This window comes from Ixodes scapularis, unplaced genomic scaffold (assembly GCF_016920785.2).
Source record: "Ixodes scapularis isolate PalLabHiFi unplaced genomic scaffold, ASM1692078v2 PGA_scaffold10__122_contigs__length_95168666, whole genome shotgun sequence".
NCBI lineage: Eukaryota > Metazoa > Arthropoda > Arachnida > Ixodida > Ixodidae > Ixodes > Ixodes scapularis.
In genome coordinates, this window is record NW_024609836.1 from 91796482 (window position 1) to 91818652 (window position 22171).

At 45.7% G+C, this 22171-nt stretch overlaps 1 protein-coding gene across 5 annotated transcripts in view; it reads left to right on the plus strand.

Annotated features, from left to right (window-relative positions):
* Positions 1-334: 334 nt before the first annotated feature.
* Positions 335-22171, plus strand: part of LOC8043660 (FERM domain-containing protein 8) — a 69679-nt gene continuing 47842 nt past the window's right edge. For 2 of the 5 annotated variants that reach the window (XM_040501280.2, XM_040211306.3), the window contains exons 1-2: positions 355-536; positions 2796-2837. In XM_040501280.2, the coding sequence (XP_040357214.1) occupies positions 507-536; positions 2796-2837 (72 nt within the window). In that variant the 5' untranslated portion in view covers positions 355-506. Of the gene's footprint in view, positions 537-2708; positions 2838-22171 lie in introns of all 5 variants that reach the window. The other 3 variants (XM_040501282.2, XM_040501284.2, XM_040501281.2) reach the window with 3 other exon arrangements.

The window sequence follows — 22171 nt, forward strand, 5'->3', positions numbered from 1 at the left end:
AGAGATGGCGCCACATTTTGCTTATTGTCAATAAACGAACAGTGGTGAAGAAGTAGGACACACACCCGCTGAGTATGCTCTTCACCTGTTCATCGTCCACACACAATGGGTAAAGGGTAAAAAAAAACAAAAAAAAACATATTTTTACGAAGATTTGACATGTCTTGATGAATACAAATATGACCTTAAATAAGAGTAAATTTAATTATTAAGCACGGAATTGGACATTTTAGATGTTTAAATATTGTGACTACAAACGCACCGCAAGGCGCAGCGAAAACCACCCACAGAAAAGCCGCAGAGTTCTGCTGAGCGGGTGGTTTCGGTTTCGGACTCGCAGTGTCGCCAGGGGGAGTTCGCGTTCAAAATGCCGGAAGACGCCTTCTTGCGTTTGCCTGGTTATGTTCCACTTTAGTCAGCTGTTTTTTGTGCGTTTCATCGACCGAGTTCCCAGACCTGCGGCTATTTGCGAGTTGTGGCATCGCTGAAAGAGGCCCCCGTTCCCGATGGACGCCAAAGAGGAAGAAGAACTCGAGGTATCGTCTCGCTACGCTCCCACTAATTTTGCCTCACCTTGGATCTTTTGACCGTCGTCTTTGCCGGTTCAGTAAACCTCCACTGTTTTTCTCCTCTTAGCTATTATTATCACACTTCTGATCGCAATGAAGGGATACTAAGCATTGGTGTAATCTCAGCTTATCAAGTGATTTTGTTTACCTAAGACGCCAGTGTCGACTGTTCCAAACCCGTGACTGACCTCAACCAAAATAAAACACCTAGCGTTGCAACAATGCGCAGAATGTAGCATAACATCTACACTTTTACGGTAGGATGAAGATTTGGCCTGTGGTTAAAACCAGGCTGGTGTCGCCTGTACTGATTTTTAAGCACAAAACGAATGCGCTGTCTAGGGCGCTGTGAGCAGTTATAGTTGTGCAATACCTATTAGCTTCCTTTTTTTTTTTTTTGATGATTGATGGTGCGTTTTGATGCGATATTTGAGTGGCCAAATATAACTTACATTGTTACCAGATGAGCGTTTATCGTCCTTGTATGTATACTTCTCACCTATTGCTAAAACGACCAAAAGCTTGCTGCCTCAAAGAGAAACAAATAATCTCACGGTTGAATCATTCAAATCTTGAGCGTGGCTACACCATTCGAGGTTGACCTGAACTAATCCTTCACTGACGGCAGCAGTTTGCTTTTAGTCGTGTAGTTTTGGTGGTTCATGCAGCTATTTTCTTGCCAAATATCAAGATTTTTTTTTTTTTTTCAATAATATTATTTGTGAGGACATTAGTGAGATGTATGACACGAGGAAAGTAGCCAATGTGGTTGACTTTAGTTTTGAAAAGAGGTCAGTTTTGTGATCACAGGGTTCGATGCCAACAACCACGACACTGGAGCTTTAAAGTTACCAATTTCCTAGCCCTCCAAGAAAATAGAATGGAGCCACCACATACCCTGAACTGACGTCAACAAAACATGACTGACTCGTGGTCAACTGTTTCAAGTTGCTCAACATCAATCAGTTGTCCCCATGAGGGTGTCTTAACGATAAAGCAAACCTCTTTTCAGATGTCGACAGTGATCACTTTAAGGTGGCGTAAAGTTCTAAGAATGCTTTCTTGCATTTCCAGTTAGACGTTTGTCCAGGTGCCCTTTATTACTATTTTGACGTTCACAGCAGTACAGGTGCACATGTCTAGCTGGTACCGAAGTGCCGCAAATAGTCACAATAAAATAAACATGAGCGGTCAATCACCAAACTTCACTTTGGCTCTAGCAAAGGTTGGTTCGGAAGCCGACATTTTAATTCGCTATATTGGAGAGGATGGATTACAAGCCTTTCTGTGCAGATGGCGCTACAAGTTCTCTGCAGAAGCATCTCCTTCGAGTCTCATTAAAACTCGCCGTTTGCCGGTGCTCGACGAACTGCTCACCATTTCTGTCTTTGTTGTGCGTCATCTAATCTCCCTTCTCCCCCTAAGCCTACTGTGCGGTGGAAGCAACATGCTCGTTGAACCAGTCGCACATCCATCTTTCTCTATGTAATCACGGTCCCACTCATACCCACCAGCTGTGGGCGGCGTCATGTGGAGAAAGAAATGCTGTTGATTGGTCAGGCAAGTGCGTAGCTCCCACTGCACTGTCAGCTTGGAAGTGAATGGAGTGTACCGGCGTGATTAATTGTGAGGACAGAGTCCGGTGACGAGGATGATGCTTGCTTTCCCACATGTCTCTTTCTTAAAAGGCTCGTTCACACGCTTCCAACTGCTTGAGACTGAGCACCTCAAAACCTCTCGGGATCTCTTACAACGAGAGAATACACTGGTGCCATATAATCACGTAGCCTTGCAACACTTGCAAGTTCCATAACTTTTCTGCTATTTACACGCATCATTCTTTTTTTTTTTTTGCCTCGAAAATATTTTTGACAATGTTTTAAATTACTATTTTTTGTACATAGACAGTTGATCCTGCAAATATTACAAAACCTTCGCTTTAGTAAAATGCAGTTCCAAGGTCACCTCATAGATGGTGACAGCGTGTTCGCTTGTCGTAAGAGATCTCAAGAACTTGTAAGCAGACGCAAGTGTGCGAATGTGCCTATACACTCTCTACCGTGATTCTCTCACATCCCTCTGCCATCTTCCCCCTCTCTCTTTCCATCTTTCTTTCCACACCCCACGTGTCCCGTCCAGTCTCGCTGTGATGTCTGCGTCTCTGGGGCTTTGCTGTGAGTGTCCCCGCCGCTTCTCTTCCCTTCGGTGGTTGGCTCTTTCCTGCAGGACCGGGCAAGCCTCCTCCTTGCCCAGGTTGCACTCTCTCTAGTGAGTATATGAGCCACCAGCTGGCAGCACCTTCCTTCCTTATCTGCATGCGCGCTGAACTTACAGGTCACCTGGACACTGTTCGGCCATCTTACCGAGAAAAGATACTGAACCGTGTCACATCTTGCCTTTTTTGGGGTCCTTTCATTCATATTCACCCTTGTGGTTTCCTTATCGAGCAAACTGCCTGCAATTTGACGGCGGCTTATTGCGGAGAAAGTAACCGAGATTTCGGCTGCAAATAAAAGGATTGGTGGTTGAAATGAATCCTTAGTCCTCCGCTGGGGCGTGCCAGATGAACTTCGTTGGCTTGGTACCCTCAAATTTGATTGAATAAACACACAAAAGTATGAGGACCACACACACACAAACTGCAAATAAGTATTTGTCTACGATGTATGGTTCTCTTGCTTTTGTCTTTTGCACCTTTTTCAACAATGAATCGACGTATTTCTAAATTACCCAAGCATCAAGGAGAATGCAGAGCTTGGAGTTACACGCGCACGCCTTCTTGGTATAAAGGATTCGAAGTAAATAACCAAAATAAATCATTGACGATCGTGGGTGCAAGATGCAATTTGTTTTAGGCATTTGCTTTAGAAAAGTTACGACTGCTGAGGTCAGCACTTGTGGCGCGTGGAACACCAATCCTGCATTCTCCTTGATGCTTGGGTAATATAGCGCTAGGTCTATTTGTACCAGCCCTCCCAACTTTGTACTGTACATACTTATTGTATCTGTACAATAGATACCAAGAACATTGCTTTGCATGCCCTCACGTTTGTGTTGTGGCACTGACAAACCGTCGAGTCTAATTAAGTACAAAACGAGCTTGTTGGTAACAGTAATTAACATGAGGAAGATACATAGAAAGGCTATGTATCTTCCTCATGTTTAATTACGTCGAGTCTGTTTGTCTCTCCTTTGTTTGGAACATTCCAAATCGAGTCGAGTGTGGGTCTAGCCTTTACCAATCACAAGCACCCTGGCCTTACCCCTCTCCCCTGTCATTCATCTCTATAACGTCACCTCAAGTTCGTTTACATTTTTTTTATTTCTTTATTTGTTTTGTATTTACCGGAAACTGAAGGGGACTGTCGAACTGAGTATACGCAGACGATCTGAAAACTCATGTTCTGCGCATGCGTAATGTGCATAGCCCCGCGGGCTGACTATAGCTTCTTTACAAACAAGCGAGTCTGCGAATTTGCTTCGTTTGGCTTTGCACTGCTTTTTAAACGACACCATTCACAGACAGGCGAAAACGGCAGATTTTGGTGGCAGCTACCCAGCAGGAACGTTTGTTCGCCGAGCGCGCTCTTGAAAGTAGAACAGCAGCGCGGTCTTCTTTTTGTGTAGACATTTTCTTTTTTTTTTTTTTGGGGGGGGGGGGGGCGAGTGAAGTGCCGTTTTTTATATGGAGCCATAGTAGCCCCTACTTCAACTGGACTTCCTCATTGAAAAATGCGGATTCGTCCCACGTAGTTTTTGATTCCCTGCATCGATGTTACTCGTCCTGGCATCGGCGGCTACTACGGGAAAAAGATGGCCAAAAAAAAAAAAAAAAAAACGAAAAGTGGTCTTTGTGCTTCTTTAACGGGTGTGCCTGAAAGTGAAATTGGAACAACTTGGGAGCGGGGTTAGCGTTCAGGAAGTCCATTTATCCGAAGTTACGACGACACAACCTTTTTTTTTTTTTTCTCTCTTCTTTTTGTATCGCTACTCTTTGCGCATTTTGAACGAGTGCCGGAGAAAGTTTCAGGAAGAGCTTAGAGAAGAATCGTTGATTGATTTTCTTTTTTTTTTTACTTCCAAGTCTCGCACGGCTTTTGGAGTCCTCGCAAAACTGTAAAGCCATTGGGGACAACGTAAGAAAAGAAAAAGAAAAAAAATAAGGACGACGTGGCTGAGAATAGAGGAAGAGAAAGCGTCGTTTTAATGGTGTCCGAATCCCGTTTTGATTTACTTTTGTTAGTCGGTGCTTAATCAACAAATTGCACGGCCCAGTGACGCATTTCTGGGAGACGGTCAGAGTCAGTGGTCAGCTAAATAAGGCGGGGCGTTTGCCCATTTGTTAAATCACTGACGCGTTATCTCAGGTAGCTGCATGGCATGTGCAGATGATTTCCGTTTTCTTTTGCCGATATTTAAAGGCATTTGTAGGGGAAATTGCCGGTCATAGATTTCGAGGTTAATTTGTTCGCGGTGCTAATTCGAACTTGCGTTTAAAAGGGCGCAATTTTTTTTTTTTTTTTTGTGTGTGTGCAATAACTAAAACGCGCAAAGCGTCCTAAATATTCTAGATTACAATTATAGGCGGCCTGGCTTCCTATGATCGTTTTCGGCAGTGTCACGCATCCTATTTTAATTTACTTTCTTTTTCCCAGAAGACGACTTTGTTTTAATGTTTGTGTGTTAAAGTTTTTTTTTTTTTTACGTTGAGTGCATATTTTTTGGAGATAATTACCTCGGTTCTCGAAAGCAGAGGTCTTTTCTACATTTTAGTGCAGTTAAATAAGAAGATACATGAAACCCCATGAGTAGCAAGAAATACGTACATGAAAACCGAGCAATAAGGTATTATCGGAAAGAGCCTTTTTCTTGCTTTTGGTATTAAGAAAGAAAAAAACATCAATTTGAAATGATTTATTCCTTCTTGATAATGTCTTACGACGTGCACTCAGCACATGTATGCATTATTCGGTGTTTCTGAGTGTTACATGAAAACATATAATTGTTTTCCAAGTAATGTATCCAAAGTTTCCGGTACAATATAAAAAAAAAAAAAAGAGACAAAAAAACAATGCTGTACGTGCTATAAAACCGAAACGGAAGTATCAGATTAAAGTCAGCATACTCATCACGCGCTTTTGATTACATGCAACATGAGAATGTTCAGAGACACGCGAAAACTACGTTATGACAATGCGGCTAATAATAGTTGTCCGATATCGAACTAATTTGTGACTCGGTTTTTATGGCATGCTGAAATTACGATTTCAGTCACGTCACAGGGTGACTGAAATGACACTTGAACACGGAAGAAAAATAAAATGACAGTGTGTTTTTTGCGCGTACATCTTGAACGCCGGCTCCTCGACGCATGCGCTAAAATTAGAGTTTCAACTAAACAACAACAAACATCCCAATGTACCTCGGGAATATTTGAGATGACGGTCATAGAATATCAATAAGGCAGTAATTAACCTCTTGAACGCGTATAAATTTTATCCCACGGGTCTAATTTTTTTTTGTTGCTTTGAATTTAATGGTTTATTTTTATAAAATTAGCAATTTCTGTTATTCTTGACAAAATATCGTAATGTTCACCCGTACTGTAATTGCCTGGTTTTCATCGAACGCAAAACAATTACTTTTTTTATATATTTCCTCGAAAACTTTTTATTTCACAGAATGTCCTTGAAAGTTGGCCATGTCTGCCATCTTGTAGCTTCCCTACTTTCAAGTCTTTCAATGCAAAAATATTAGCTTTCTATATAAAAAAAAAATACATTCACTACAGCCGATAAGAGAAGCACCTCAGATTGCGTAATCACGCAGATAGTGATGACATCACTCCTTACGGAGAAGCGGTATATCACGTGACTCCTCCACATGATCTTGTGTCACGTGTCAATTGATCTCCGCGTGGTCTTTGTTCGCTCACAACGACCTATCGAGAACAGAGGCACAAAGGCCTCGTAAGTATACGAGTGTACAGAGTACCTATAATAAGCACCGATCATTAGATTGTGTTCGAAGAGTCATTTGTGGGGCCGTTTTACCGCGGCCCCGAAGATCCGGTCTGTTTGTTATTGTGCCGTCTGCGACTAGAACCGGAAGGACGTACTATATACACAAGAGTGGAACGACGCGGGGAAGTCGGTGTATAGATTGGTATATAGACGTACGCCCGGATGTGTCTTATCTTCTAATTCTGCTAGTTCGTTACGGCGAGTCGTCTATTTATAGCATATACGCAACGGTGGGTCTGCTGCGATCTCTATCCTGCCGAGAACGCATTGTTCGTGTTATGTCTTCCTCTTTGTCTGAGTGAGTGTTCGGGCTCGGGTAAGAAGAAGGGGAAGCTGGCTTGCGTTCCCTTCCGCCGCCAGGTGCGCTGGCTTCGTAGACTGCAAAGATTGCAGATAGTGTATGAGCTGTTTCTATGCTATGAAGTGACGCCGACGGACGTCCACGCGATCTTATGCTTTGCTGAATTAATATTCACACGCGAAACGAGGCTGACGTAGCGTTGCTTGGCGGCTACCCAAATAAAACATTTCATGTTGTAAAAAAAAGAAAAAAAAAAAAAGAAAGGGTTTTTGAAGTTTTTGACGTGAATGAAGCTGGGCAGGTGTTTGCCGATCGTTCGTCAACGAGGCCGCGATGGTCAAAGCCCATTGCGCTTTCATGGCAGGCAGCAGTGTCATGTCTTTTTTTATGCATATATGAAATTACAAAATGAAATAGTGGAGGAAGCGAACTTAACGTTACAAAAATTAGACGAGTGGACATGCCAAAACGGCTTAAAGATAAAAACAAACAACACAGAAGCAGTCTTATTTAGTAGCAAAAACAAGAATGTTATACTGCATCAGTCAATATTGGTAAATTCGGCTCCCGTGGCACTTGTTTTCAGATTTAAGGTACTAGGATTTGTTGTTCAAGAAACTTTGTCGTGTGATGCACATTCCCTAGCCGCAAAACTATCCCAAATAGTTGGATTTGTCTATCGTAATCTACGTGTATGATATACTGCCACGAAATATTATGATTTGAATTCATAATTCTTTGTTTTCATTCAGGCTCAACTACTTTCATTTCTTGGCGTCCACAAAACAAAAAAAAACCTAGATAAAATTCATATTCCGCAAGAAACGGTTCCTAAGAGTTGTAGAAAATGTTTCTTTTTACTTCCACACATATTAATTTGTTTGTAAAGTGCAATATATTACCAATCCCAAAAATGTATGACTATCGGCTTTGTAAAGCATGTAAACGAGAGGTCAAAACTAAATCATCGTTTTTAAAAGAACTAGCTAACTTGTAAAGTAATACTACTGCCTACACAACGCGCGATAGCAACACCTCCTAGAAGACAAGGCCGTAGTGCCGATAAAGATGTCGTCATTAGCGAAGGCCAACGCTGGACACGGATTGGAAACGAGTGCAGCGTCAGCGCTCGGCTTCGAGTCGGGGTTGCGCCGAACGTTAACGCAATCGTCGCGTCCAATCCGTGACCAGCGTTGGCCTTCGCTAATGACGACATCTTTATCGGCACTACGGCCTTGTCTTCTAGGAGGTGTTGGCCATAGTGAGCGCTTGGAAAGTTAGCGCTCATATCAAACAATCTACGGGCAAAATATGCTGAAAAACAAACTGCCAAGATTACTCAATGGATGAAATGCCGAAAATATCGATCTGATAGATATCACCTTCAAAACATTGCGTAGTTATTTCAGCCCCCAGTTTACTTTTCTTACGTAAAAAAATTAATAAAAATAAATAAATAAAAGTTGCGTACTGTTAGTCATTTTTGAGCGTTGGTGTGCATATGCAGTCTGTTCCCTTTTGTTTACTTGACTGACCTTAATAGGTATCTTTCGTTGAAACGGTTGTCTGTATCTTTCGTTGCTTTCTTTTCTTTTTAGGTTTTCTTTCGGAAATTGTAATGTATGTTGAACCTTTTTAGTGCTGCAGAAATGCCAATTTGAGCGCCTGTGACTTTGTCAAGCTGTTCTTGTGACAGCTTTTTCCACGAGCCTCCAGTATCCTGTACAGTTGATGCTAAAATAAACATCAAACATCAGAACTTTTCAGTTGGGCGGCGGCTCGCGCCACCTAGCCAGCGTTCCACGCGTCATCGCGTCGCCCACTCTAGCGGCATCGGTAGAGACATGGAAAAACGACCTGTTTCGGCTCAGTTGCCTTCGGTACGCCCAGGCAGGCATGCAGGATTTCGAGCGAGACAACGCTTTCTTTAGGAAGACGTGATTTGTCTCGAGGTGTGGTCGCCTGACCCGTCACGTCGGATCCACGCTGCATCTTGCGACAATCAAAACAACCGCGAAATGTTACAACGAGCGCGTGCTTTATCGAATCGCGATACGGTCCGCAGCGCCGCTCGTTGTTGTGTCTTTCGCGCAACCGGAACTGAACGATGATAAGGTCGCCCTTCCGGGAAGCTGACTTCCTCATCTTCGCCGTTTTCCCCCTCTTCTCTTTCTCCTCGGTTCACGTTTTCACGTTTCGGTCGTTTTGCGCCGGGACTCTCCAGGGGGAAACAAGCATAGCATGCCTAAAGATGCGGGTCATTTCAAAGAAGAAAAGTGTGTGTTTCTGTCTGTTGGAAAAGACATACGCGCCAGTGTTGCGGAATGGGCACCCCCATTCCATTCCGATTCCATTCCGGGGATTTAGAGTTTTCGATAACTCAATTCCTTTCAACTCCTAGGAATGGGAACAGTGGGCCCATTTCCACTCCTGGAATGGCTGGATCGTTCCATTTCATTCCTCTAATTCCTAAACGTAGAAATTGGCACTTGACAGCTACACTGTGTTGCCGGCATAAGCAGCGTAAAGCTGACATTATCAACGCATAGACTATTGCAAAAAAATGCTAATGGCCTCAAAAAAGCACTGATTTGACTAAGCGGAGCGCTGGTGTACCTAAGTGTTTGTTTACATTTTACTGCAAACACGAAGAAAGCTCCTTGATACGTCGATGCTTGTTTAGGTCATCGGGCTTTTGACCACGTGGCTCACAACGAACACCAAAACTCAAATCCACTCATTTTCTTCCCTTTTTTTTTTTTTTTTGCAAACTTTTTTTTTTGCATTTGATTTTTATGACATACGCGGCCAGCGTGTTTGTTTGGTAATACCATAAAAATATCCAGTTCGTGCGTGGCCCAGAAATCAGCTATATTACTGTCTTCTTCAAATACAGCAGCAACACGGCTAGTACGCTGCTGGAAGCGACTCCATGCACAGCGGCAAGAACACATCCTCTGACAAAGTGCAACCTCTACGGCGCAGCACGAGGGACCTTGTGGACCATGTCACGAAACTGTCTTTCTGCAGGTCTAGTCAGTTCGGTCATGCGACAGCAGCGGCGACGATTTTCTACTTCACCTTACGGTGGACTGCAGCAGACAGCACGAGAGTCATCGAAAACAATCCTTCTGAGTGTCGCGTGACCTTGGGGCGCAGCAATGCGCCGTGTGTGTAGTCCAGCTGCCTGGGACCGCTCGGTTGTTCCTATGCGGGGTTGTTTTTGCCTGGGACCGCTCGGTTATTCCTATGCGGGGTGAAACTGTGGGAGAGGAGGAGGTTAGGGCGTGGGGTGACGTCAGAGTGGCGAGCTCTGATTGGACGGATTAGAGGGTAAACGCAAAGGCTCGCTGCCGCTTTGTCTCTGTCCTTCCGGTCAGACGTCATGCCACTGGGGTGCATGGCGCTGCGGTCGGCACTGCGCTTGCGCCGTCGCTTTGTGTCAAACGAATCAAGTTTAGCCGAAAACGCATACCTTCTCTAAAACGTTTTTTTAAATAGTGAATTAACTTTCGCGTTTTAACGTAGGATGCGTTTTTTGTTTTTATCGAAACGCAGGAGCGTTACGGAGGATAGAGCAACGTGTGTCACCGCCGCAGCAGGGCTCGCTCGTGGGTGGCGTACCTAGCTCCCTTTGGCTAGCGTGAGCGGTCATGTGACCCTAGCGTCAACCAGTGGGCGTTCTCGTCGGAAGTCGTGGCTTTAGTCTCTGTGCAGAAACGATTGCACCGAGATTTACTGACCGAAAAACGTATTAGCGTACGACGATTTCGTCAGATATTTTCTTGGCGGAAGTTCGCTGACCTTCCGCGCCTCGCTTGGCGCGGTACCGACATCCCGTGTAGAGATAAACGATGCATGAGGCGCAAATTTTCTGAAGGCGCAGGTACGAGCCTTGTTGTGTAGTGCATTGACTTTACGTGGCTGCAAACACGTGCTGCTTGCTTGCGCTCTCTGTTATCCGAGAACGCTCTATAACTAACTCTAGATCGTGTCTTTATACGGTCGAGTAATTGTCGAATAACCAATAGACTATTGATGAAGAAGAACAATTCTCACTTGTTGGTTATCTCCATATTTTAGTCTTTAAATGTGCAATGTTGACAGCAAAAAAAAAAAAAAAAAAAAAGTTGCGCCTTTGAAAATGCTGTTTGCGTATGCGACGTACGCAAATCCGGGCAGCGTTACAACATGAGGACACGCTGTCACGCGCCGCCCCGGCATGAAATCGTGACGTCACGTCAAGTGGAACCGTGTCAGTCGACGTTGTACGTGACGTCAAGTTACACCGCGCGGTTTGTCGCCCAGCGTTACCGGACGCAACAATGTTGTTGACACCTGGAGTCGCGTGAAACCGTCACGTGACTTGGCGACGCCTAACGCACGCCACGTGATCACGTGACTCTAACCTAACCTAACCGAACACTTGACCCTTGGCGTCCCGTATAATGTTAGCGGGAAGTTGTCCCGCTAGATGTAGCTGACGACGGCACGGTACGGCTCTCTACGTCCAAGCGACACAAATCCCAACTTAAGGCCCGTTCGCACTCTTGCATACGACCGAGAGAGACGAGATCTGTTAAAACTTCTTAAAATTTCTTAGGACGAAAGAACACACTGGCATTGTGGCGCCATCTATGCGGTGACCCTGGAACTGCATTTCAGAAGAGCGGAGGTTTTGCGGGATTTCCGAGGTCAAATGTGCGTAATACCTATAAGAAAGGCTCGTTTATAACGTTGACGAAAGCTTTTATAATGCGTGAGAGAAATAGAAAATATGCCGGACCGCCAAGTTTACATGCTACCCAGTATATAGATGGCGCCAGCGTCTCCTCTGGTTGTAAGAGGTTTTAACGGTTTTAAGGAGCCCAGTTTTAAGAGGTCGCAAGAGTGTGAACGGGACTTTAGGTTCCGAAGAAGCGAAGCTCGTAAAACTACATACGAGGAAATACCGTAGCACGCTAATTCTTCTAACATTCGTATACAACACGCGAGACTCGTTGTCGCCCCGGCCAGCACGAGTCCTTATGTGTGACGGGCACGAGCGTGACTATACGTACGTGAAATGTGTCAAGGTAGGACCGGACGACCGTTGCGGGTCATCCGTAGGGCAGCGACCCCCTTCCACTCGCTTTTGAACGTGCACAAAAAGGCTGCCAGCGCAAGCGCTTGCCGTAAGAGGGCGTCCTCCGGTAACGACGCGTTTTCTAAAGCATAATTTAAAATGTTTATAGTGTCGTGCCAACGCCAGCGAGGTTGAAAGCCGTATTTTTTTTTACGCACACTGGCCACCAGTGCTGTGTTAACATTCGGCTGGGAATCGTGTTCTGCTGACCAATTGAACGCGAGTTCCAGGGTTTGCCTGGAACTCGCGTTCCAGGCAAACCCTGGAACGCGAGACTCTGCGACGATACTTTGAAGCATATTCTAAGAAAAATCTTCCTAAAGCTCTGCCAATTGAAGTTTTAGCTTATACCTCCGTTGTTATTTTTTCGTCTTTCTCCCTGCATGTATATGTTGTATCCAAGCGGAACACCCGATACCAGCCATGTGCACGTTACTCAAAGTGATTCACCAAATACTAGTTGTTCCTCGTTACTCACTGAAAAAGTAGATAAGTACGTTACTGGTTACCGCGATTCAAAAGGGACCAGTTACATCAGCTTGAAAGTAACGCGCTATTTTCTTTCGTTACCGCGTTACGTACAAATCTTGCCGATACATATTTCGTCCCTTCTCCGCTTGGTAGCCTCAGCTGGTTTTATCTTTCCGCGCGTGTGCATATAATAGTGAAACTCAAAAGAAAAAAAATCAAAAAACAACGAAACTGGAACTTGTTCGAACTCGAACCTTTGTAGGTTCGCAGCGTCATGTTCGCCCGCAATGGGCTTTAAACGGCACCAGTGTTTACGACACCAACGCCTAAGTAGGACACGTGCCGACGACATCGTGTACACAGACGCCGTCTCTCTAATTGTTTTGTACGTAGCTTATCATAAAAAAAAAAAGAGAAAAAGTACAGGGCGAAACAATTTCGAAACTTAATCTGACCCAGAGAGTTTTTGTCTTCTTTTTTTTTTTTTTTTTAATGGTCTGGACGCTGCCTGTCGGCCGAGAGACTGCTTCATTTTAGATTGCCGGGTCTCTCGCTCCCAGCCGTGAACAATGGAGAGCACCAGATGGCGCTTCTTTGTTTCATTACTCCGGGGTTGTTGTCCTTATTTACCTTTCGTAGCTGGGTTGGTGCTTGTTATTTTCTGCCGAACCATTTTGTACTTTGTTCTGTTCGACCCTGTACCCGTTAGAACGAACGCTATTTAAAAAAAAATAATAATAAATAAATAAAAGGGGGGGGGGGGGGGGAGTTAACGGTGTCCTTTTACGTAGCCTTGTCTTCTATATTGTTTGTTTTTTTATCGGTTTTTATTCGGGGTTTTTTTATTCGCTTCGTACACAACGTGTTACACGTGAACAAGCGGTCTTCGTCGTTTTCTTTTTGTTTGTCTTTGGCTTAGAATAGAAAGGCTGTCGTCAGGTTTACATGCTTGGCGGAATGTGTTCATGCTAGCCGTCACATAAACTGAAATATTCGGGATTTATCGACAGCTTGTCTGAGCAAAGTACGGAAAAAGCGTCCACGTCGTGTTCGTCTAAGCGTGTCGAGAAGTGCGTATCTGATTCTTACTTCGCTCTTCTTTCTCTTTGTTGTTTAGTTCTGGTTGCGTTTCCGTCGTTGTAGCTGTAGTTGTAGTCACATCAAAGGAAGTTTTGTGCATTATTTGTGCGCTGCAAGAAGTTCTATACAAGATGCGGTGGTCGGAGGAAGAAACTGTGCTTTTGGCGTTTTGAACCGCGCACGTCTCGATAAAATCACGGCGAGCTCATCTACAATTTACCCACATATATCTCAATTCACCGCATAAAGTAACAATCAATAATGCTCCGCAAAAAGACGGACTTTTTTTTTTTTTTTTTTTGCTACGGTTTGTGATGTGATTAGGACTGTAGAGCCACTACATAAGCTATAGGATTTAGAGTAACGAACCTCCTGACGTCTTGGTGCTTACAATCGTCGTTGCCAGCTACCCCAGGTTTTATCTGGAATCGCAATAAACGCTCTTCCTCTCTCCAGGAAGACGCTTTTTTTTTTTTTTTATCGCCACGCTCGCCAATAAGACCCTCTTCAAAACCCTTTCACATAAAATTGGCAATCGCCATTTTTTTTTGGTTAAGGGGGGGGGGGGGGGCGAACGAAGCTTGTGATTGTATAGGCGATCGTATATTCCGCGGAGAGACTGAAAGTGGTTCCCTAAACATCTTCCTTGTGTTCCTTGCGCTCACGAGCAGAATTCGGAGGTACGCGGCGCGTATTCAGGATCATAGCCCCCCGCGGGTGCTCAGCTCTTCGTGTATACGGTGTGGTGGTAGATACGCCGAGATCGGGAGCATACGTACGTGGTAGCTGCATCTTGTTTAGAAATGGATGGTACACTCTGCGCTTGTCTGAACTTTCACTTATGTATATATATCTCTGTGTGTGTGTGTGGGGGGGGGGGGGGGGGGGGGGGAAGGGGGGGCGGAAGGAAGGCGTTTAGCGAGATATGCGCGTTACGTGTGTGTGCGTCCAAACCTCACCGTACACACTTTTTTTTTTTTTTTTTTTTTCGAGGCTGGTTTACGGATTTGCGCTTACGACCGAGTGCATTATAACTAGAGTTTCGCGTTTTTGATTTAACCCGATAGAAACTGATAAAAGTATGCCGAATTCATTTTCGGAAATCCTGTTTTAACCGGAAAAGGTCAGTACTGAAATTAAGATCGGGTTTGGATTGTTTTTATTGTGTATCAATTACGAGCTTCGACAGATTTCAAAAAGGCAACGAAGAAAAAGCATGCCAAGAATTATGCTTGCGAATTTCGCGATTTAGGTAGAAGTGTGTCCTCCCGACGCTAGTGGTAGCCAAGATTATGTTAGTCCTCTCTGAGTATGCTTCCCCGCGACGATTAATTCAGGTCAGAGTAGGACCTCAGTGCCCCTAGAAAGAGCACGTCAAGTCTGCACTTCACATGAAGTAACACATGAAGTAAAACGGTTCCCGTACAATGTGTCTGAATCGTTTAAGTGGAACTGAAAAGAAACGAACGGATAAGAAAAACATGCGCCTAGTATATTTTGGACAAACGTGCTTAAAATGAGTGCATTGGCCAACACATACATTCACCGATAAATACCGAAAACTTAATTCCAAATAAAGACCGGAAAAAGTACGCCGAATTTTATAAAAATAAAAACCGAAAGCGCGAACCCTAATCATAACTAGGATTCCATGTTTTCGGTATATACCGATAAGCACCTAAAATTAACCACCGAGGCGTTTTTTTTTTAATCGGTGGAAAACCGAAAAAACACCAGTTTTAAAGTATCCTTTAAGAAAAGACAGAACAGAAAACGCCAGATTCACAAAAAAATAAAATGTTTTACCCTACTTTTTTTTTTTTTTTTTTCCTCTTTGATCCAGAACACATCCACACTAAACCGTCCTTGGGGTTGTTTCTTTCTATCGAAACCCCATTCCTTGCCCCGTACCCTTCTCTATTCTTTACCAGCATTACTGGAGAAAATATTATTATTTATAACTTAATAATTATAATATTTTCTCCAGTATTATACAGTCGCTTTAAACACATGCCCGATAAACAGGATCATATTTTCTCTCTGGCATTGAAATTAGACACCGAAAAACTCCGAATTCAAAGGGGAAAATAAACATCGAAAAATAACCCCCGAATTTCAAGAGAAATGAATACCGAAATCACGAAACCCTGCAATTGTAACTAGGGACGTCGCGAACTTTTGTCGAGGTTCGACTGGTTCGGTGAACATTCGACCTTCGTGTAAAGTTCGACGAAATGCGACTTATGGACAGTGTTCCCTGACTTCTCAACGATTTTGAATTTTGGAAACAAATAATTTAGAATAAATCATAACCTGTCCCCACAATTAAATCATAACCTGTCCCCCCCCCCCCTAAAAATTTAGACAACCCCCCTAATTTCTATTCCTGGGGAAACCCCTGGCAAGGAGTGAGCAGGTGTGTCAGTGCGCCGTCACTACACCTGACAGATAAATAGTATTTCTTTTTATGCGAGCAGCCAGATATGTTTTTGTTGTTTTCGAATAAACCTTCAGTTGTGAGTGCGCCACGTCTTTGTCTATTACTTCGTCTCTGTTTGTTTGGCGCTTCCGTCGAACGATGTACCAACTAGCTCATCTTTCAGTCTTAATTAAGAAGGTAGTTTATTTTATATTTTTTAAGTGATTATCGATGTTTACGTGATATAAAAGCAAAAATGGGTACTTTCAATGCTTTCGTCCGTTAGTACTGCTAACCAGTGAAGCGATGCAACCAACAAATATTTCTTGTTTCCTCTGCCAGGTGGTATCAGCTCGTTTTCACATTTTCGCGCATGCGCACGACAATCGAAATGTTGTCGATCTTCGCGTCGGAAGTTCGAGGAGATCAATCTTCGTCGAACTGGAACCTCGGAGAGTATGTAACATCCCTAACTACAACCTCTCGTGATATTTACAAGAAAACGCACACACAACTTGTCCGTATAACTCACCTGCACCTGATATATAACAAGAAAACGCACACTTGTCTGTGTGGGGGCTGACGCCATCTGGGAGATAGCCCTGGCACTCCATTTCACTAGAGCGAAGGTTTTGCGGTATTTTCGAGAGGAAATCTACGTTTTATTTATGCAAAATGGTCGTTTGTAACATTTTACGAGTCATTAATAAAACAATGATGCGAAAAAAAAAATGAAAGCCGCTTACAACTCCCTGTAACGCCGAATTAGAGCGCAGCTCTTGAGGAGGAGGAGGGAAGGGCACTGGGGGGGGTTTAAACTAACCAGGGGGGGGTCACGTTACCTTGGGGGTCACGTGACCCCCAATGCCGATGATGTCATCACTGACGTCACTGATGACGTCATCAGTGACGATGACGATGCGGGTACCGATGACGTCATTAGTGACGTCACTGATGACTTCACCAGTGATGATGACGATGACGATGCGAATGTCGGTGACGTCATCAGTGACGTCGCTGATGACGTCCATCAGTGATGATGACGATGACGATGCGGATGCCGGTGACGACATCAGTGACGTCACTGATGACGTCATCAGTGATGATGACGATGACAATGCGGATGTCGGTGACGTCATCAGTGATGATGACGATGTGGATGCCGGTGACGTCATCAGTGATGATGACGATGACGATGTGGATGCCGGTGACGTCATCAGTGACGATGACGATGTGGATGCCGGTGACGTCATCAGTGATGATGACGATGCGGATGCCGGTGACGTCATCAGCTGTGATGACGATGACGATGTGGATGCCGGTGACGTCATCAGTGATGATGACGATGACGATGTGGATGCCGGGTGACGTCATCAGTGATGATGACGATGACGATGCGGATGCCGGTGGACGTCATCAGTGATGACGATGACGATGTGGATGCCGGTGACGTCATCAGTGATGATGACGATGACGATGTGGATGCCGGTGACGTCATCAGTGATGATGACGATGACGATGACGTCATCGGGGGGTCACGCGACATCGGCGGGGGTCACGTGACCTCGAGGGAGGGGGCCACGTGACCTCAGGGGAGTCACGTGACTTCGGGGGGTCACGTGACCCCCACGAGGTCACGTGACCTGGTGGGGGGCTCGCGCGGTGCATTATGGGACATTTCCCATGATGCACCCGCGCGGTTACGCCGACGCCGACGCCGACGGCGACGCGCTCAAGCCGGAAACGGGCCCCTAAGAGCTGCGCTCTAAAATATGCACGGAAATCGCAATTGTTCCACGATTACCCGATAGTGGCGCAGATGCGTTGTCTCGTCGTAAGGTATCGCAAGAAGTCGTAACGCACTCGGTCATAAGCTATGTCGCAAGGTGTGTGCACGAGCCTTCATCCAACCAATCGCAGAAAGTGTCCCATAACGTTGTAGTTTTAGCTTAAGTGTGTATCTGCAAGGGTTTCCCCAGGAATTGAAATTAGGGGGGTGTCTAAATTTTTAGGGAAGGAGGGGTTAGGGGGGGGGGGGGGGGGGAGGGCATTGAGAATAGAGGAGTCGTTGCCAATTAAGGGCGTGCCTTCAGAAAAACAAGGAGGGGGATGTAGCCCCCCCCCCCCCCCCCCCCCCTTCTCTCTATTAGGGGGTGTGTAGGGAAACCACTGCGTGTGTGCGCGCTCATTGTCCAGGGGATCTACAGGTTCCGAGTTCCAACAGAGGGCAACCTTTCGAAATAGTATTTCCGTGCGAACCGCGGAAGACAGCGAGCACGAGCCGTTCACGAGAGAAACGACCGCTCGCTTCTTACTTTCGGGTGACACGTATAGGAGGACGGCTGTTGGCCCTTTTTTTTCGACGTGTGTGCGTCGTTGATTGCGGTGGCGACAAGAGCGACCGCTATTTTCGTCGGCTGCGCCGTGTTGCTCGCCCAAGACGGTGATGGAAAGCGGCGGAGTGGAAAAAAAATATGCCTCGAAACCAATTGAAGACGCCTTCCCGAGTTGCCGGGTTCGGTCGGACGTTCCGTTGCCGTACGTTTCCGTTTCGCTAAACAACGGCACGCTCGACGCGAGTGGACAGCGCGACACGAAATAACGACGGCGAGGAAATAGTTATAGTTGCGGAGGGAAAACACAAAAAAACCAAAACGACGGCAGGAGAAAAGCTCGTAAAAAGTTTTTCCATTTCCTTCCTGGGAAGCAGGTGTTCTCAGCGCGAGTCGCAGAAGACAACTTGTGGCTCTGGTCACCGTTAACTGTTGACGTGCGCGCTCGCTCTTTTTAGCTCCCTCGCGCCTGCAGCCACTTTTATTGTCTTGCTGTACCCCCCCTTTAAAACGTGCGCCGCATTGTAAGAGTGTCGCTTATTTACGGTGAGCTACGCGTTGTTACCTGTCTGTACAGAGAGCATCCACTTTTCACAAAACTGCTCCCGGGTTTTCTTTTTCGTTTTTTGATTCGTGTCTTATTGTGTGTTGTGTGAGAGGGATGCTTGTATATCGTATCTTGTATGTGTTGATGCCTGTATGTTGCTTGGATGCTTGCGTATTGCGTGTGCGTGTATGCTTGTGTCTTGTATGTGTGAGATGCTTGTAACCTTGTGTGCGCATGTGTGTGTGTTGTGGGTGGGTGCTCGTATACCTTGTCTGTGTGGGTACGTCCTTGTACCTTGTGTGGTGCGTGTGTCTGTGAACGCTTGCCTTGCGTGTGGATGCTTGTGTGTTGGTATCTCGTGTGCGCATGTGTGGATGCTTGTACCTTTGTGTGTGTGTGGATGTGTGGATGCTTGTATACCTTGTTTGTGCGTGTGGATGCTTCTGTGTTGGTATCATTGCGCGCATGTGTGGGATGCTTGTACCTTGTGTGTGCGTGTGTGTATGAATGCGGATGCTTCTGTGTTTGAATCTCGTTTGTCTGTGGGTGTGTGTGATGTATGCTCCCTCGGGACTAGTAGCTTTCTATGCGAGCCTGTGTATACGTTTGTTTGCCTGACTGTGTTTATATACTAATTATGTGTGCGTCTATGTTCGTGTCTGCGTGCCTTGTTTGTGTGTGGAAGAGGACGGTCGTCGACGATGATTGTCCCTTAACTTTTCCTCGGTGATGCGCCGCAGCCTCTCGTGATCACCGAATTGCGCGAAAATAAGAAAAAAAAAAGAAAAAGACATAAAAAAAGAAGAGTGGCGGTCGGATTATATGTCGTATACCTTCTCCCGTGTGGTCGCCCGCGTCTTCTTAGTACTTTTTTTTTTTTTTTTTTTAGCTTGGTTGTTTAGGTTGCGGTCGGCCCATCCCCGCAGGTTGCGGCGGTGACATGTGCCGTCGCCACCTTATAGCGGTGTCACGTCCTCCGACGTTGCGATCGTTGCTCGCCCCTGGCACTTTTACGACTCGGTCGGTGCCGCCGCGGCGTTCGTGAGCGCCCGCGCGCCTCTTGCGTGCGCAGTATACGTGGGATAGACTCCCGGCGGCCTATGGGGGAGCCTGCTGCTGCGTTGGCGTAACTGCGCGCCGTCCCTGATTTGTGCAATTTTTTTTTTTAATGTGCGAGTTTACCAACGATGTCGGTCCTCGAAATATGTGGGACGATGTCCTTCGAGATCGTGTAAGCAGCGACGCGGTGCAAGTATAGTTACGGGCCTGGCTCCCGTCGAATGCACATCGGTAATCCGTATCAGACCTCCAGAAGCGATACCGATGATGTCATGTGCAGGCGTTGACGTCTTGTGTAGGCCTTGTCTTCTATAGATGGTACTGGGCCAAATGCGCTGGTTTTTTAGGTCCGCACCCTGTATACGATGGTCACTTTGGCCAGTGCACGTGCGGCTGCTAACTTAGCGTCTTTATATCGTGCATCGCGGCGGTGGCGATTACACGACTACGCGCCCGTACGCAGGCTGCGAACGATTCGCCCACGGAAGCCACACCGTACGAGATTATATGGGCGGTTTTCACGACTTTTGTTTTTTTGACTCGCGCGTCGAAATCGTAATTTTCCCTTCCGCGATCATGGCCGCCGACTCTGTCCGCTTTGCGGACAATTTAAATGAAGTCTTTAAACATCTTTTAACACGTGCAGCGTTGCAAGAAGGAACAGAAACCTAGAATAGCGCCAGCGCGCCGTTTCCGCGTGGACAATGGCCGTGAAGGCTATTAACACCAAGAGCACAAAGGCCGTGGTCAGTTTTTGCGTGTTTTTGTTTCCTTTCTCGAGCGGTCGCCGTGCCTGTTTTTTTTTTTTTTTTTTTTCTTTCGGAGTATTAAAATGTAAGTCCTCCGTTTAGGGATGCTATAAAGCCATAGGGGGAAAGTAGTCGCCGCTTGGACACGGCCGTCTTTCCGTATTATGTCCTCTGGAAACGGCCAAAGGTGAAAACGGGGTCAGGTGACCAAAGTCCCCGCTTTCTCGACCATCGGGTCGAATCGGTCGCGGTCCTGTTGCTGGAGCTTCGACTGTGTCCTAACCAATGCCGCCTGAACAATCAAGGCCCGTGCAATGGCATTTTTTGACGTCATCACCGTGAGATCGCGAGCGCAGGCTGTGATTGGAGACACGAGCGCCGCGTCAGCGTTCGGCTGGTCTTCGCGTCCAATCAGCGCGCAGAAGGACGCTCAGCGTCGGGCTCGGGCCCAATGGCTGAGTTTTGCGTCATCCGAGTGCGATGATGTTCCATGGAGGTTACAGGAGGACATGTTTACACGCTTCGAACATTCTGGGCTCGTTGGTGTGGGGCCTAACGGGCCCTCGCATCCCAAAAGTAATTAATTTTCTTCGCCAAAACCAAAGTATCGTCTCGAGAATCGAAGAAATTACGTGTTCATCTAGAGTGGCGTATTTGATGAGAAAGCAGACGAAATCATATACTGAAATCGGAGCGCGGAGGGAACGTGACGTCAAAGACTTCGGGAGTTACCATGGTCACTCTTGACAACCCAAGTGACTCTGCGGAGTTTATTTATTCGTTTAAATACCTTCGAGGCCCGAAGGCATTACAAAAGGGAGGGGTTATCAAAAATAAAACAAATAATAACGGCATATATGCGATACGACAACATAAAATAAACAATGTGAGGGCGGATTAATAAGACAAAAAAATATGTTTCAATGGCAGATTTAAAATTGAATGGATCTGTTATTGTGGCGATCGAGGTGGGCAACGTGGTTGCATTCGTTGATTGACCTGTTTCAGTCCCGACTCGCCACGACCACGCGATCGTGTTTTCTTTCCAAACCAAAGAACCCTCGCTGTGTTTTGGAGGGTCGTGCAAAGTACTGCTGGTGGACTTTGTTATCTTCTATGATTGGAGGTGTGTCTGAGACGTGACGGATGCACAGGATGGGCCTCTCATGTGGCATAGGTGCGACCGTAAGGACCAGATTAACCAAAAAATAAAACAGCGCCAAAAAAGAAAAACAAACAAAACAATGGAGGACAAGAAGACGAATTGTACGTACAGAGCACTGACTCTCAACTGATTTATTGAAAAAGAAAATAAGTCGACAAGCATCACGGGCCATAAAAAAAACATCAAGCGCCGCCTCCCCGCACGTGTCCAATCTGCTCAAGAATGCAGCTCAAATAATGCGATAAGAAGGGCGAACTGACGCACCTTTCTTTTTTCTTCGAAATATAAAAGGCCTCTAACATTTCTCTTGCTAATCTGTTGATTGTGTGA